Source organism: Cryptococcus neoformans, chromosome 2 (assembly GCF_000149245.1).
Source record: "Cryptococcus neoformans var. grubii H99 chromosome 2, complete sequence".
Classification (NCBI taxonomy): domain Eukaryota; kingdom Fungi; phylum Basidiomycota; class Tremellomycetes; order Tremellales; family Cryptococcaceae; genus Cryptococcus; species Cryptococcus neoformans.
In genome coordinates, this window is record NC_026746.1 from 64830 (window position 1) to 80000 (window position 15171).

At 51.2% G+C, this 15171-nt stretch overlaps 8 protein-coding genes and 1 non-coding gene; 6 read left to right on the forward strand and 3 right to left on the reverse strand.

The window, feature by feature from the left end:
* Positions 1-20: 20 nt before the first annotated feature.
* CNAG_06777 (fructosyl amino acid oxidase) lies at positions 21-2092 on the forward strand. XM_012192337.1 has 8 exons: positions 21-429; positions 475-633; positions 690-799; positions 857-1016; positions 1069-1175; positions 1233-1267; positions 1322-1595; positions 1662-2092. Exons 1-8 carry the CDS (start codon positions 148-150, stop codon positions 1966-1968), a joined length of 1434 nt encoding a protein of 477 aa, XP_012047727.1. The 5' UTR covers positions 21-147; the 3' UTR covers positions 1969-2092.
* A 406-nt stretch (positions 2093-2498) lies between these two features.
* Positions 2499-5137, forward strand: CNAG_06776. 2 transcript variants are annotated; one of them, XM_012192336.1, is made up of 11 exons: positions 2499-2755; positions 2832-3158; positions 3236-3267; positions 3323-3447; positions 3498-3661; positions 3716-3799; positions 3859-4035; positions 4089-4172; positions 4242-4525; positions 4589-4691; positions 4771-5137. In XM_012192336.1, the coding sequence occupies exons 2-11, from the start codon at positions 2920-2922 to the stop codon at positions 4964-4966; spliced, it is 1488 nt and encodes a 495-aa protein (XP_012047726.1). In that variant the 5' UTR covers positions 2499-2755; positions 2832-2919; the 3' UTR covers positions 4967-5137. The 2 variants fall into 2 exon arrangements, with proteins under 2 accessions (XP_012047726.1, XP_012047725.1); XM_012192335.1 differs by having other exon boundaries at positions 2499-3158.
* Positions 5001-6426, reverse strand: CNAG_06775 (hypothetical protein). XM_012192334.1 has 2 exons: positions 5391-6426; positions 5001-5326 (listed from the first exon to the last, which is right to left on the reverse strand). The coding sequence occupies exons 1-2, from the start codon at positions 6369-6371 to the stop codon at positions 5291-5293; spliced, it is 1017 nt and encodes a 338-aa protein (XP_012047724.1). The 5' UTR covers positions 6372-6426; the 3' UTR covers positions 5001-5290.
* A 137-nt stretch (positions 6427-6563) lies between these two features.
* CNAG_06774 (tRNA (guanine-N(7)-)-methyltransferase) lies at positions 6564-8154 on the forward strand. XM_012191719.1 has 7 exons: positions 6564-6729; positions 6801-6859; positions 6949-7127; positions 7261-7439; positions 7550-7620; positions 7690-7763; positions 7878-8154. Exons 1-7 carry the CDS (start codon positions 6604-6606, stop codon positions 8072-8074), a joined length of 885 nt encoding a protein of 294 aa, XP_012047109.1. The 5' UTR covers positions 6564-6603; the 3' UTR covers positions 8075-8154.
* A 209-nt stretch (positions 8155-8363) lies between these two features.
* On the forward strand, positions 8364-9006 carry CNAG_07462 (hypothetical protein; the record flags this gene model as incomplete). The annotated part of the gene is made up of 4 exons (XM_012192352.1): positions 8364-8387; positions 8487-8577; positions 8632-8920; positions 8985-9006. The coding sequence occupies 4 exons, from the start codon at positions 8364-8366 to the stop codon at positions 9004-9006; spliced, it is 426 nt and encodes a 141-aa protein (XP_012047742.1).
* Positions 9007-9096: 90 nt separating this feature from the next.
* Positions 9097-12319, reverse strand: CNAG_06773 (protein transporter SEC24). XM_012191720.1 has 3 exons: positions 12225-12319; positions 9436-12184; positions 9097-9375 (listed from the first exon to the last, which is right to left on the reverse strand). The coding sequence occupies exons 1-3, from the start codon at positions 12266-12268 to the stop codon at positions 9361-9363; spliced, it is 2808 nt and encodes a 935-aa protein (XP_012047110.1). The 5' UTR covers positions 12269-12319; the 3' UTR covers positions 9097-9360.
* A 65-nt stretch (positions 12320-12384) lies between these two features.
* On the forward strand, positions 12385-14032 carry CNAG_06772 (nucleoporin SEH1). XM_012192333.1 has 5 exons: positions 12385-12501; positions 12542-12654; positions 12692-13648; positions 13713-13776; positions 13839-14032. The coding sequence occupies exons 1-5, from the start codon at positions 12453-12455 to the stop codon at positions 13919-13921; spliced, it is 1266 nt and encodes a 421-aa protein (XP_012047723.1). The 5' UTR covers positions 12385-12452; the 3' UTR covers positions 13922-14032.
* Positions 14033-14063: 31 nt separating this feature from the next.
* CNAG_10020 lies at positions 14064-14158 on the reverse strand. The gene has a single exon. It is a non-coding gene; the product is annotated as a tRNA-Cys (tRNA).
* Positions 14159-14625: 467 nt separating this feature from the next.
* CNAG_06771 (hypothetical protein) overlaps positions 14626-15171 on the forward strand; it is a 1890-nt gene continuing 1344 nt past the window's right edge. The window contains exon 1 of the mRNA XM_012192332.1: positions 14626-15171. This exon is cut by the window's right edge and continues 1344 nt beyond it. Within this exon, the coding sequence (XP_012047722.1) occupies positions 14717-15171 (455 nt within the window). The 5' untranslated portion in view covers positions 14626-14716.

A 15171-nucleotide genomic window follows, 5' to 3' on the forward strand; every position in this document is an offset into this window, starting at 1 on the left:
CGGACTCCCAGAACGGCGCGATAATGAATGAGAATGGTGATGGCTGTTCCGCCCGACCTTTTTAACTGCCAGTCTCCAAACGCTTCACCTTCCCATATAACGTACTGTAGCTCAATTTGATCCGCATATATCAACAGACTATCAATCATGCCATCTTCGCGCGCCAGTACAAAGGTCATAGTTATTGGAGGTGGTGGTACTCTAGGGTCCTCTACTGCTCTTCACCTATTACGAGCCGGCTACACTCCATCCAACATAACTGTGCTTGATACGTATCCAATCCCATCAGCACAATCGGCTGGCAATGACCTCAATAAGATCATGGGTGTTCGTATCAGGAATCCTGTAGATAAACAGTTGAGTCTGGAGGCAAGAGACATGTGGAGGAATGATGAAGTTTTCAAGCCTTATTTCCACAACACAGGAAGAGTAAGCGTGAAATTTCATACCCATTAACTTGCTAACATCATACAGCTTGATTGTGCTCATACATCGGAGAGCATCGCATCTTTGCGTAAATCTTATGAGGCGATCTTGAAAGCCGAGAGCGGGCTCGAGAAGACCCACCATTGGCTGAGTACGGAAGATGAAATACTGGCTAGGGCCCCTTTGTTAGATCGGCAACAGATCAAAGTGAGCCTTTTAATTTTGACACTAAGGGTTTACGGATACTTATGAACGGTCTTCAGGGGTGGAAAGCTATTTACAGCGAAGACGGGGGCTGGCTTGCGGCGGCAAAAGCTATCAACAGTATCGGCCAGGTGTTAAAAGAGAAAGGTGTAACATTCGGATTCGGGAGGTGCGCAGAGCCCACGTTTTGCTTCACATCCCTTCTTTTTCTGACCCTTCCAATTAGGGCGGGCACGTTCAAGAAACCCCTGTTTGACGAAGACGGTGCCACGACCATCGGCATTGAAACAGTCGACGGTACGCAATATTTTGCCGACAAGGTCGTTCTGGCTGCCGGAGCTTGGAGCCCTACTCTCGTGGATTTGGAAGGGCAATGTTGTTCAAAAGTAAATATTGCCTGGCTATTGAGTCAGAGATATGCGGCTAATTGTACATCAGGCTTGGGTATACGCGCATATGCAGTTGACACCAGAAGAGGCTGCCGAATACAAAGAGTGTCCTGTGGTGTACAACTCGGAACTAGGGTTCTTCTTCGAGCCCAATGAGTGAGTCCTTCTATGAAATTCTATTGCAAAGAATTTCGACCAATTAGGGCCCTATAGGAAAAGAGTCATCAAAGTGTGCGACGAATTCCCAGGTGAGTCACGTTTCCTCGTTTTTAATTATAAGCCGACCTTCTAACTTGCAACAGGGTTCACGCGTTTCAAACATCATCAACCTTACGGCGCCTCCTCTACTAAACTCATCTCTGTCCCACGCTCCCATGCGAAACACCCTACCGATACCATTCCCGACGAATCGGACGCATCTATTCGTCGTGCTATCTCTGCCTTTTTACCGCGTTTTAGACAAAAGGAATTGTTCAACAGAGCACTGTGCTGGTGTACTGATACTGCCGATGCCAATCTTTTGATATGCGAGCATCCCAAGTGGAAGAATTTTATCTTAGCTACAGGAGATAGCGGGTAAGTCCTTTCTATATTGACAAATGGAGGGTCATATTACTGAAGCTAATTCTTCAATTTTTATAGACATTCATTCAAGATCCTTCCCAATATCGGTAAACATGTCGTTGAACTTATAGAAGGTACTCTGGCTGAAGACCTGGCTGAGAGCTGGAAATGGAGACCTGGAAGCGGTGACCCCCTGATCTCTCGTCGGGCAGCCCCTGCTAGGGATCTTTCTGGTCTTCCAGGATGGAACCATGAAGAGCCCTCTGATGACGATAAGGATGTAAAGGATGTCGCTGTATCGCTTGCTTCTGTGAAAATCGGCGAAAACATGGCGGAGAAGGTTGTGGAAGATAGGGGACGAGTCGGAGTCAAAGTTCTAGCTTAAGGGTAGTTAGAGAGTTAGATATTAGCGGCATACAGGCTCCTATGGGAATGCAGCACTTTTCTTCTATTCCTTCTGCTTCATAACTAGCTGCTGGTGAAAGACAGATGAAAGACCGTATATCGGCATAGTGAGCACAGTATAGTCTAAATAGGAACTACCATCATTGTTCATTGTTGTAGCTGCGATGCATTGTTCTTGTCATGTTCCGGCGTCAGCTGATAAGCTCTCGTATGAAATCAAGAATATCAAATGATTGCACCCTGCGAATGAAGCGGCGTGATTTTCAAGTGACTACCGTACTGGACTCCTTGGACTCCAGAATGGTGGTGCAATGGCAGAAGTGTACCTAACGAAGAGACGCAGCAACAAAGCCGAAGAACATGTGTCAAGAGTCCGCGATATCGGCATTTTAAGCTCCATTTAGCACCTGAATTGATATCGCGTAAAATAGGGCTCAGTCATATTCCAGACGTTCGGGTTTCGAAATCCGAGATAAATGCTGGTCTCGTCCAATGACTTTCCTTTGCATCTCCTCATCCACGTCTCCGGCATCTATCGGTATAATGACCCGATTCCGTGTTGTCGGACTCCTTGCTCAGCTTATTGCTGGTTTTCAACAGCTCATGACCCCGTGATCCCTCGCCCAACACTGTGAAAACGAGTGTTATCTGGTAAATTGCCGTGAATGGCACCCACCTACGTACCAAGATTCCAGATAGGCGATACGTCTGTTGACGGATGAAGCGGCAAACATGATATACTGCACTCAAAGGAGAATATATAAACTGTAAGTGTTAAAGGGCTTTTGCTTTCAGTCGATACCCCATCTCCAACAGCGTCCATTCTAAAACATTTCCCCACAGTCAATAACGACACACCTGCAATCCATCAACTTCGGTCCGTATATCATACTCTCCACAACTCCATCTCGATCTAGCACGACCCTCCATTATGTCAAAGCCCGGTACTCCTAAAGAGGAATTGCCTCAGACCCACTTCGATGCTTCTAATCAGGCGGTTGACTGGGATGCTTACAAGAAGGAGGTCCCCTTATGGAAGAGAATCCATAACCACAGTTTGACGCAGATGTTGCTCATGAGTGTTCAGGCATTCTGCGGACCAGCCATGTCGGATGCTATCTCAGGATTAGGTGGTGGTGGGTTGGCAAGTCCCCAGACTTCTAACATCGCGTGAGTGGTTATCAGTTGACACCAGTTGTCGATAGATGAAGACAAGAACTAATCCAATCCCTTTCACCCCTTAATAGTAACGCCATCAACTATGCGTTCTTGGCCATAAGTGAGTTTTTGTCATTCTTTACCATTTCTCAAGCTTCATTGACGCATTCCATCAGCCTGTTTCCTGGGAGGTCCTCTTGTGAACAAGCTTGGTACAAAATGGTCTCTCGTATTGGGCGCCATGTCTTTTCCCATCCAAGGAGCTTCATATTACTGCAACAGCAAATTCGGCACACAATGGGTAAGTAGATTTTCGCTCCTTTTAAGAACAGTCACTCATGACCATGATAGTTTCTCATCTTTGGTGCTTTTGTCAGTGGTATCGGAACAGGTTGTTGGTATGTAGCCGAAGCCGGTACAATCATGTCCATCTCTCCTACTGGCGCTCGTGGAAAATACCTCGCTTTGTGGATCGTCTCTCGTAATCTCGGCCAGCTAATTGGAGGAGGTATCAAGTAAGTCATATATGATGTCTGCTGCATTCGATGCTGACATATTATGGGTAATAGTCTTTCGAAAAATCACATAGCTGGTGTAGAAGGCGGAGTCACTCCAGATACATACGTCGCGTTTTTAATCATCGAAAGCTTGGCGTAAGTCGCAAATCTGTCATTTTTATCTTGATTTTCATATTCATTATTTTCCCTCACAGCTTCCCCTTTGCCTTCCTGATCTCTCCGCTCCATAACGTCGTACGGTCCGATGGTACTCGAATCAGAGTGTCCAAGCCTCTTTCAACAAAGCAAGAGTTCAGGCAAATCTTGACCACCATGACTTCCAAGCTCGTCTTGCTCTCGGCTATCTGGGCTATTTGGTCATTCTTCTACAGGTGAGTCAAGTCATCAGTCCCATCAAAGAGTGCGGAGACTGATGCTTCCACAGTGGTACATGGTCTACTTACCTTGCCACTTACTTCTCCACCCGAGCTCGAGCCTTATCATCCCTCATCTCTCCCTTCTTCTGCATGTAAGTACCTCTTTCTACACTGCTCGAGGTAAGCCCAATAGCTGACCACTCTTTTTTTTTTGCTACCAGTATTGGCTGTTTCGGCCTCGGTTTTATCTTGGATATCAAGGGTCTCAGCCAACGACGCCGTGCTCAACTTGGTCTGTTTACTGTCATCATCTTGAACACCGGTGTCTACATCTGGACCATCATCATGCAAGTCAGATTCAACCGCAATAACCCCGGAGCCATCGACTGGAACGACTCTCTCTATCCTTCCGCATTCCTTCCTTACTTCTTCGTGCAAACAACTGGACCTCTTTCTCAGAGTTACATGTACTGGCTTATCTCATCATTTGCTAAAGATGCTCAGTGTAAGTGTCTTTTCACTTTGTGCACCATCGGTATGAACTGACCATTACCATTGCTCCATGTAGCCAACGTTCGTAATGGCTCTCTCTTCAGGTGTCTCGAAGCAATTGGTCAAGCCATCTCTTTCGCCATGAACACCCAGATTTCTACAAGCCCTCTCGTTGGCGTGTACGTGTGCCTTTTCACCTTTTGCTCTATCTTGTTTTCTTGAATATCAACTGATAGTTTTCTTGGGTTGCGTCAATAGTTGTGTAACATTCGGTCTTATGGCTGCTGCGATCGTCCCTATGCTCTTGCTTGTCAACACCACTCCAGACAAGATCCCTGCCGACGAATTGATGGAGGAAGAGCAGCAGCAAGGAGTAGCAGCACAGGATATGAAGGAAAAAGACATGGGAGAGAAAGAGGAAGATGTCTCGGTGTTCGTTTCCGCGGCCCATTAAATGTCAAGTCTTTTTTATACAAATACGCAGGTTGTTAGGAAGTCATAAAAGTTGTCACATGATTGAGCTTTTTCATCATCGTTTGTAGGGTTCTATGTAAAATTGGTTTAATCGAACGACATGTTCTGGCTAGGGTAGTAAATACCGAATATCAGCAATGTAGTATCCATCTCGTTGAACGTATGGCATGAAATCAGCCAACAGTCAAGCTTTTCCCCGGACCTTGTTACCATTCAGTTCCATTTCGCAAGATGTGTCATAAAAATGCATCCTCTCCCTCTCCTTCCTCCCATGCTTCCATTCCGCCATTCCCATGCAAATCATTTATTTACCCAACTTCTTTCTCAACGCCCTAGTTGCCTAAATCGTCCTGCGTTAGTACAGTACTTAAAAAATAAGGTCTGAGAGCAAGATGGAAACATACCTTTCTCCTCTTCTTGTGCTTGTGCTTTGAAATCTTCTTTCTCCTCTTCCTCTTCACACTATCCATATTCACGTTTTTCTCATCCATCTCAAGCCTAGCTAAGACACTGGCAAGTTCACCAACAACTTGATTCAGATCCGCATCCTTGCTTCCTCCGGCTTGCACATTCTCCTTCTCAACGGCCAGAGATTCACTCTTACGTTCCATCATAGCCAAAACTTCTTGCCATTCTTGCTCATTCCGAGCCTTGAGCGACGCAGACTTGTTCTCAAGCAGCGCAGAGATGCTTGAGAATTCCATTTCGGGCGTTCCGAAGAGCTGGTGCTCCATCTCTGCGTTGTTCAGAAGGATAGGCTGGGAGCTGACTACCCTCAGGTGTTCTGTTAGAGCGTTCACTCCCTCACCCTCAACAGTGGAGGATGGGATTTTCATCACGGGTTCTGCAAAGAGATCGTCCCCAGCCCCATCCGGTCGAGAAGCGAAAGTCGGGGATGTGTAAATCTTCGTACCGAGGTGAAGCGGCAAAGGATGAGCAGGGTGAGTGAACGCATGATGCAACTTGAATTGCTCAGGATAGAGGTAAATGGGTCGGAATTCGTTGGTATGGTTCAAGGCGGGGACGGGGTGGGTAAAGTGAAGACGGGGAGTACGGGGAATGGAGGACGAAGGAGGTTCGGGGACGGTAGGGTAGCTAGACGCTTGAGCGTGGGTGTGAGCGTGGGAGTTGGCGTTGGCGGTTTCGGACTGGGAGTAAATAGAGGAGTACCGAGGTTTACGCCCCTTGCCAGCAGCGTCAACGGAACGGAGAGGTTTCGCGAGACTGGCACTGGCGGCAGTGGTGGTTGCGTGCTTTTTCGCTTTGGGCAGCGCGAGTCGAGGCCTGATCCTGCCTCTTGTGGGTGGCCTCGGAGCGGGGATGTGCGCGAGAGCAGAAGGGGTGTGTTGTGAAGATGCAGAGGAGTAGAGACGGCGGACGAGCATCCTGGGCGGGGTGGGGGATGTGAAGATGCGATGGAAAACAAAAGGCAGCAAAAGGGAAAAACCCGACGAATCGTTCCTCCGTTTCGCTCCATACTTAACACTGTGTAAATAAGCTAATTATCCGTAATTAAGTCACCCAACGAGATTTTTGGGCGGGCTAATGTTTTCGATTGAGACGGACGGAAGCCACAACAAAAATACAACAAAGACCAAGTCCAAGTTTCATCAACTCATGTCCAAACGAACAAGGGAAGAATCAGAAATGGAAGCAGGGCCCTCAACCGCTTCCCCAGGTGCATCTGCCTCTCTGGCCCCTGCCCCTCCCGCCGGTGAAGTGCAGCTGCTCAAAGTTCCTCAAGTAAGTGGTCAAACGATCTATTCGTCTGGCTTCTGCCTTTTTGTATGTGCAGAATCTGATCGAGTCTGTAGAAACGATTTTACAGACAAAGAGCGCATGCCAACGTGTTCATCGACCATGAACTCGAGTAGTACGTTACCTCATTTCAATCTTCTCCGTCTCGACTTGAAACTCATGCCCTTTTTTGCTCTCCCTATGGAAATAAAATAAAAAAAACAGTCCCAAAAGACCGGAACTGATGGACTGGTCAACACACTACCCTGCATACTTTTCCCAACCTAATGAGGATGGAACCATCACCCCGGGCGAGAAGAAGGTTGAATGGGCGGATGTGGGATGTGGGTTTGGCGGATTGTTAATGGCGCTTGCTCCCCTTTTTCCCGAAAAACTCATGCTCGGTACGTCCATACGGCTCTTTTTTTTTTCATGATACTCGGACCTCTAAACTCACCCTCTACACCTCTCTCTGGCGCCCCTCTCCCCTCCCCTTCCCCACTACTTCACTTCCCTTTGGAAATTTTCTTCGAACAGGTATGGAGATTAGAACATCCGTCACCAAGTACGTGACCGACAGAATCGCCGCTACCCGTCAAGCCCAATCGCTCTTACCCGCCGGTTCGGTCGATACCAAACCAGGAGGATACCAAAACGTATCTGTGATCAAGGCGAATAGTATGAAGCATATGCCCAATTTCTTTGCAAAGGGACAGGTATGTGTCCATTTGTTCTTCTCGGGATGGGAAGGAGGTATCGGCTGGGATGCGCTGAAAGTGGAGGGAAGAAGAGCTAGCCATGAAGCTGATGTACAACTCGACCGTAGCTTGAAAAGATATTTTTCCTCTTCCCGGATCCTCATTTCAAGAACCGCAAACACAAGGCTAGAATCATCACGTATGTAATCTTCTCAAAAAGCTACTTCACGTTAGGGTTTGTGAGTATTAACAAGACTTATATCTACAGTCCTGCTTTATTAGCAGAATACGCCTACGTACTCCGGCCCGGTGGGATTTTGTACACCGTCACCGACGTCAAAGGTTCGTTCCTTCCATCTTCCCTCCCCTCCCCATTACACTTGTTCATCCCCATCTCATCTCAATTCATCTACTAACTTCTCCATTCACCTCCCCCCCCCTCCCAAAAAAAAACAGACCTCCACGAATGGATGGCGCACCACCTCCACGCGCACCCCCTCTTCGAATACATCCCCACCGAAACCTTGTCGGACGACCCCATCCTCGAAGCGGCGCGTACAGCAACAGAGGAAGGACAAAAAGTCGAGAGAAATAAAGGCGATAAATGGGTAGCTTGTTTCAGGAGGAAAGAGGATCCCAAAGAAGAGGATTAGAGATCGAGAACAGACAGATTTTCTTTTTTGGTTCAAGTGTGTCTTTTTAGCATGGGTATGCGGTATTCCATTGGTATTCCATTGTCTCATGAACAAAGAAATCAAGGAATCCCAAATATCCACAAGTCATCGCCCCAAAGGACCTCCTGCAACTGTTCCTGTGCTCCATTATTCCTGCATATACCGTTTATTACATTTTATACATTTCTCTCGTGCTTATACCTACTGACATCTTTTACTAACCCTATAACCCTGTAGCTCTTACTCCTGCAAACTGCCTGAAGAGACAATGCCATACCCCAGACCATCTCATGTACGTCCTCTCCTTTTTCTGTCTTACCTCCCGAGTTCCCACCAGCACAAGACAACCAGACAACCAGACAACCATGACTGATGGAGCCCCCCTTGGCAGACAATCCAACTCGTCATCCCCCACTTACTCACCGACTCTCAATTCGAGATGCTCAAAGATCTTACTTTTATGCATTTCGAGGGCACTCTGGGTACGATCCCGTTTCCTTTGTCTTTTTTGTGTCGATACTCATGAGAAACAACAGAGGCATGGCCGATAAGCCTCAAAATCATTACAGAACTTTACGAATCTATCCCTCTTCCTGCTCCCCATCCCCATTCCCATCCTCATCCCCATTCCATTCACACACCTTACGCTCCACCATCCGAAGACGAATTGCCCACAGAAGAAGAACAGCAGCAGGGGCGAGAAGAAAAAAAGAAATCAGAAACGACCAGGATTAGCGTCTCCACATCTAAAGAATGGGATCCAGCGAGCGAAGAGGCTGTGAGGCGGATAGTAAGGAATGTACTAATTGAGATTATGGGCGGGGGGTGAGTTCTAATCTAATCTTTTCAAAAAATCCGACGGGGGTCTTACTCATAAGGAATTGGGTAGGATCCAAGTCAAGCATGGATAAGATCGTTTCCCCCGCCGCAAGGCTAGAATGTATGATATTTCAAGAGAATGCTTCTTGGCTGAAAACTAAAAAAAGAAAAAAAGGAGAAGAGAATAAAACCTCTTTCTACGCAGTCACATCTCTCCCTTGTTTTTATTTATATATATCACTACACAATCCATTTAACCATGCACATTCTGGGCCATTTTCTTTTTTATCATCATCATCACTACCAATTCCCCATCCTCATGCTCATGGCCTCACACGAACAAACGTGCTTTCAACTCTCCCTAAATCCCTAGCCCCCCTAAAAATCCAAGTCCAAATCCCAAACCCCAAACCACCCAGTCATCCATCTAAAACCAGGGTCGACCTCTAATTGCCATTCACCTAAACCACGCATTAGCTTTTTTTTCTTTTTTTACAAAGAGAGGAGATTGCACAACGCACCTTGCCCTTGACGGTTGTCAAATACTGCGCATAACTCGACATTCTATCCATCCTATCTTCCACCAACAAACTCAACGCCCAGCTCCTCAACGCCGGCTCGGCATCACTCTTCACCACATACACCTGCGGTCTATACACTCCCCTCCTCATCTCCCTCGTCTTATCCACCACGTTACACACTCTCTCCGAGAAGGGGTTGTCCAGCCGGGGGAGGGTATATTTCCCGCCTTGGAGTTCGTGGTATGACGGGAGGTCGAATACGTCTTGGATCAAGCGCGGGACGGCATCGTGTCCCACCCAGAGGAAGATGTTTTGTCCATCCTCGATCAAGAAGAGACCGTGTCGCTCGAGTTTTTCAGATGTGAGGTTTAGCGCCGGCGGGAGGATCATCGCCCCATCGCCGCCGTCGTTGGTGCTACCAATCGTGCCGGCCTCGGGGGGCATATTGTGGAGAGAGTAAAACCTGGGGTGGATATATGGAATCAGCGTCTGGCACGGCAACGTGGTGAGCAAACATTGGGCATAGGCTCGCAAGTCTGGAGGGATCGAAGCGCCTTCACGCAGCCCGACGTGTTTCGTGAGCGCGCAGCACAGCAGGGGGAGGAGCAGCAGGTTTTCAGGCACAGCGAGCTGGGCGGAGGCGCCGCCGGCGGCAGAGGTCACCTGGTTCTTGTACACTGTCAACATTTCTCCCAGCCTGTTGGTGATGTGGTTCCGCGCGTCGTCAAGACTGTGTGACATGCTCCTCTCCACGGCCTTGTTGGCGAGGTAGGCCGCGAGCGCGATCTGGTCCGCGGACGTGTACAGCTCGGCGATACTGTCTGTTGTCGGCATGGCCTGGGTGATGACCCTGATACGTCGTTCGCCATAGCATGTCGTATGCAAAACCGCCGTTTGGATGACGACGAATGAGCCCTTGATATCGTCTTCGATCTGGAGCTCGATCACATAGTTTTGGTCTTGCGGTACGACGGGTAACGCGAGGAGATCGGTCGATCGGATGAAAAAGTTGCCGTGGAAGGCAGACATGCGGATCCCCCTCGACGCACGAACCCTGATCACCGCCTCGAGGCCGATAGGCATCGCCAGCACTTTGCCAAACTCGGCCGCAAACTTGATGGCATCCTCGCTCCTCGAGGCGTTGAAGCCTGGGTAGAGATACGTCTGGCCGGCAGTGTACCGGGGCAGACAACCCAATGTGGCGACGTCGGTGTATGTCCCACTGAACAAGAACATGTCGACCGAGACTTGGTTCTTGGAACACTCGATCGCAAACGTCTTGTACCAGTTGTTGCCGGCATTGAGGAGTTGAGATTCTTTCGATGTGCCGAGCAGCTTGGGATCGTCTCGCGCCTTGAGCACACCCTCGCCGATCGTAGGGAGGGAAGCGCTCAGGGCAATAATCTTACCGCCAATCTTGCCGATAAGCTGGTGGGCGGCCTGCAAACCCGAGCCGAGGGCGGAACCGACGGCGTGCGAGTCTTGGAACATGTCTGACAACTTGCCGAGCAGGGATTCGACAGCGGGGCGAGATTCGGTGAGGTTGACGAGCAGGTCGACGGGTTTCGGGAGGAAGACGTCTGTCAGGTCGGGGACGACGAGCATGCTCGCTTCGGTGGCGCCGACGGGTAAAGAGAAAAAGTGGAGGCTGGTGGAGACGGCGATGATGGCAATCTTGGTGCGGTTATCGGCATTCGGCAGGGAATCGAGTGATTCGAGAATGGTGCGCGCGGCGACGGCGACCATGCCGCTCTGGATCGCAGCGGACGAGACATCAATGACAAAGGCGTACACGGGCGGCTGGGGCGGCCTGACCATGTACTCTGTCGGCGCGACGAATTCGACGACGGCGTGATTCAGTTCCTTGCGCGCCCATCTGTCCGCCGGCTTCTCTGCACGCTGGTCCCAGTCAAACAGCTGCGGCACCTCGTTGCTCAGTCCACACATGCAACACTTCCACCTGTTTCCGCCTTCGATAAAAGTGACAAACGGGTTGATGTACGCCCTGCACCGTCTGCATCGCGCAATCACGCCGTCCTCGATAACCGGGACGTCGGGATCATTGTCCGTTTCGCGAATGGATCTGTACGGCGCCATGACGAGCGCAAGAGGAAGCTTTGACTTGTTCAGCAACGACTGCGCGGTGGGCATGGCGTTGAGGGTGCAGCGCTGGTACGACGGGTCAGGCTGGGAATGCGGGGAGGACGTGACGCTCGCGTTGGCGGGCAGGAGGGCCGGCGGGGGCGGGTTGTCGAGCGCGGTGACGTCCGGCTGGAGACCGATCAAGTTGACAGTCTTGGTCTTTGTGGAGTGCAGCTGCTTCTCGGTATAGCTGCCGCCCTGGTACGCACCAGCACCACCGGCGACGGGCGCCGCGCCGGGCGCCACGCTCATCTGCTGAAACTGGCCGGCGACCTGGTCCACGGCGCCGTACGCGGGCTGCTGCAGCTGCGGCTGGGCGGCATACGGCTGCTGGCCCTCGAGGCCGGGGGTGATGAACTGCGGTGTGCCCTGCTCGGCGTAGCCCGCCACCGGCTGGGGAGGGCCCACGTGGGGGGCGGGCGTGTCGTAGGCCTGGGCGTACATGGCGGACGGGTAGGCTCTGCGGCCGTGGCGGACGGGGTGTGCTGGCGGCGGGGGGGAGGCGGCGGGGGCGTGGGAGGTGGGGAAGGTGGGGTTGAGGGGGACCTCCCACTGGGACCTGCCTGTGCTCTGGTCGACATAGATGTAGGCGCTGGACTGCGGATCCCTGGGTTGCGTCAGCGCGGGCGGGGGGGGAGGGGGCGTACCATCTGGCTTCCCAGCCCTGGGGGAGCATGATCGGTTGGGACATCGCGGCGGGGGATGGGGGGAGCTGCTCGCTGGGGCGGGAGATGTACTCGAGATGCACCCCTGCCCGCCACGTCGCGGGGTTAGTGTACGCCCGCTTTACGTAAGGGCATAGGGCGGCGGTGATGCCCGCGACGGTGCATAAACAATCGCTCTGCTCACTCCATACACCGCCATGGTGATCCACGATGCTGCAGACAGACCTCCTCGCCCCCGCCCACGCAGACCTCGTCACCCGTACGTCCCCCCTTCCGGTTACTCCCGCTCACAGCCGCAGACCTCACGTATGACTACTACGGCGAACGCCTTGCCACGTGCTCCGCCGACCAGCGCATAAAGGTCTTCCGGAAAGACGAGCACGGCAAATGGGCCGAGGACGCCAACTGGAAGGTGGGTACAAGGCAGCCCGCCCTCGCTGACCGCACAGGCCCACGACGCGCCCATCCTCCATCTCTCCTTCTCGCACCCTATCCACGGCTCCCTCCTCGCCTCGTGCTCCCACGACCGCACAATCCGGATCTGGGAAGAACCTTCCTTTTCCACATCCACTGCCGCCGCTGCCGCCGCCGCCGCCGCATCCTCCTCCTCCCGCTCGCCCCCCGCCTTCCTATCCCCCGCCTCCTCCGCCTCCACCTCGCGCGCATGGCTCGAGCGCGGTATCCTCACCGGCCCCACCGGCGCTATCCGTTCCGTCCAATTCGGTCCCCCCGACCCCGCCCACGGCCTGCGTGTAGCCAGCATCGCCACCGACGGGTACTTGCGGGTCCACACGTCTCTTGACCCGAGCCTGAACGACTGGTCAGAAATCGTCAAGGTACACGTACCTTCCCTTCCAGGCCCGTCCTCCGCGCCCAGCGACGATGCCACCGGCGCAACGTCCTCCTCTGCCGCGGTCGCAGGTCTCACCGGCACGCTTGCCATGGCCAGTACCGCGGGGGACGGCGGGGGCACGGGCCATCATCAGAATACATCTGAGCTGGCGACAGGCGGCTGGGGACTCAGCTGGTGTAAAGAACGATGGTGGGGTCCCCTCATCGCCGTCTTCGCCGGTACCTCCCCTTCCCTCAAACTCATCTCCCTCTCGCCTACCCCCACATGCGTCCTCCTCCTCACTCCCTCCTCCCCCACCGCCTCTTCCTCCACTTCCTCCGGCCCCACCCAACACGCCCCGCTAACTTGCCTCGCATGGGCACCCAACTGCGGGAGAAACTACCACCTCTTAGCCACCGGCGCTCGCGACGGCACCATCAGGATATGGCGAGTCGAACCCCCCGGAGAACGCGGCAGGGTGGATTACGACACGCCAGGCGAAGTGGTCAAAGAATGGAGGGGGCAATGTACCGGTGAGTTTGGAAAAGGTGGAGCAAGGGTCGGCACCGTGGATGTACGTTTTTTTTTCTTCGCATTTCGTTTTTATCATCCACTAACTCGGCCTTTTGGCCCAACAGTGGAACGCGACGGGTACAATGCTATCTACAACAGACGACGAAGGGATCGTTAGAATATACAAACGTACGTTTTCGCGTTTTCGTCTCGAATCTACCGCAATAAAAAAAAACACTAACACCTGATAGCTACGTACGCAAGAAGCTGGAGTCTCCTGGGATCATTGGCGGCGGAAGAACCGCCCTTGGAAGACGGCTTGAATGGGCATTAAAAGTTTTTTTTAGAAAAGAAAGTTACATTTTATGTTTAATATGTATAGCGAATTCACACTAGATAAGAAAGCATGCACGCTTCAAGACAAGTCGATAGCAAATGTCCCAAAACTGGAATCGATTAAAAAAAAAGATGAAAAAAGTGGGAAGTGGGATTCGAACCCACGACCTACCGATAATTACAAATTTTGTAGAATTGCAATCGGTTGCTCTAACCAAAACTGAGCTACTCCCACGCTCACTTTCATTGGGCTTCTGGTGCACTTCTTATCGCGTTTCGTGTCATAGTTAGCTTTTACACGAATCCAAAAGACCATCGACCGACAAGCGGACAGGTAAAATGCCCAATCTTCCTTCTTCTTCTCACCTTTATACATATATAGTGCACCGAGTCTCAAAACGACGATGGATTTTCAGATGGAAATGACATCGAAGAAGCCTATAGACAAACTCGGCTAGTCAGCCATATACCAAAAATCTTTACTATTCTATTTTTGACTATTTTGATGGAATCGGACATGGTATCGCAAGCTTTCTCTTGTTGGTTAATCAGTTCAGGTCCCATCAGCGATAAAGTAAAAAAGAGACTTGAAAGAAGGATCAATCATGCACCCCTCCCTTCCGTCGTTCCTTTTTTTTTTATAAAACGGCCAGGAATCCGCCCGGCGCATCATTTTTGATCCTAGCCGTGATGTCATACGTTTATCATTCGTCATTTGGATGGCATCTCCTCCGTAACCCCCTCAACTTTATCATCATACGGCATATAAGCAACTCATACAAATCAGATCACCATGACTTTGGCCAGTACTCAGGTGGGCCAGACCCCCGATATTCTGCAACTTGTCTGCTCTTATTTGCCCCCCTCAACACTGTTCTCCTGTCTCCTGACGTCTTCCACATTCTTCCATTCTTCCGCACCGGAGCTGTATCGCTCACTTCATATCAAGCATGCAAGAGATTGTTTTGTGGGCGCTACAAGGCAGTCGAACGGCTTCTACACGTCATCGTCCGCCTCGCCCACGTCCTCCTCCTCTTCCACAACTCGACCACGACCCATCTCTCCGTATAGCAAAGACGCTGTACTATCCTTTGTACGAAAAGTACATATTCACACGCACGGGAGGAATGAATGCCCTTTTGTGCTCCACTACATCAACCCTCTGCCGCACTTGGAATACGTTCATTTAGCAGGCGGTATTTGGCCTGCTGAGCTCGCAATGGGAGATATATGCGATCCTGAGACATG

Coding starts and splice junctions, on each gene's coding strand:
- CNAG_06777 (XM_012192337.1), top strand. CDS start 148: ATGCCATCTTCGCGCGCCAGTACAAAGGTCATAGTTATTGGAGGTGGT. Junction 430..474: donor ATTTCCACAACACAGGAAGA/GTAAGCGTGAAA, acceptor AACATCATACAG/CTTGATTGTGCTCATACATC. Junction 1,017..1,068: donor AAGGGCAATGTTGTTCAAAA/GTAAATATTGCC, acceptor ATTGTACATCAG/GCTTGGGTATACGCGCATAT.
- CNAG_06776 (XM_012192335.1), top strand. CDS start 2,920: ATGTCAAAGCCCGGTACTCCTAAAGAGGAATTGCCTCAGACCCACTTC. Junction 3,268..3,322: donor CTATGCGTTCTTGGCCATAA/GTGAGTTTTTGT, acceptor GCATTCCATCAG/CCTGTTTCCTGGGAGGTCCT. Junction 3,448..3,497: donor GCAAATTCGGCACACAATGG/GTAAGTAGATTT, acceptor TGACCATGATAG/TTTCTCATCTTTGGTGCTTT.
- CNAG_06775 (XM_012192334.1), bottom strand. CDS start 6,371: ATGCTCGTCCGCCGTCTCTACTCCTCTGCATCTTCACAACACACCCCT. Junction 5,327..5,390: donor AGCACAAGAAGAGGAGAAAG/GTATGTTTCCAT, acceptor AGGACGATTTAG/GCAACTAGGGCGTTGAGAAA.
- CNAG_06774 (XM_012191719.1), top strand. CDS start 6,604: ATGTCCAAACGAACAAGGGAAGAATCAGAAATGGAAGCAGGGCCCTCA. Junction 6,860..6,948: donor ATCGACCATGAACTCGAGTA/GTACGTTACCTC, acceptor TAAAAAAAACAG/TCCCAAAAGACCGGAACTGA. Junction 7,621..7,689: donor CACAAGGCTAGAATCATCAC/GTATGTAATCTT, acceptor TTATATCTACAG/TCCTGCTTTATTAGCAGAAT.
- CNAG_06773 (XM_012191720.1), bottom strand. CDS start 12,268: ATGTCCCAACCGATCATGCTCCCCCAGGGCTGGGAAGCCAGATG. Junction 12,185..12,224: donor CAGGGCTGGGAAGCCAGATG/GTACGCCCCCTC, acceptor GACGCAACCCAG/GGATCCGCAGTCCAGCGCCT.
- CNAG_06772 (XM_012192333.1), top strand. CDS start 12,453: ATGCTGCAGACAGACCTCCTCGCCCCCGCCCACGCAGACCTCGTCACC. Junction 12,502..12,541: donor CCACGCAGACCTCGTCACCC/GTACGTCCCCCC, acceptor TCACAGCCGCAG/ACCTCACGTATGACTACTAC. Junction 13,649..13,712: donor CAAGGGTCGGCACCGTGGAT/GTACGTTTTTTT, acceptor TTGGCCCAACAG/TGGAACGCGACGGGTACAAT.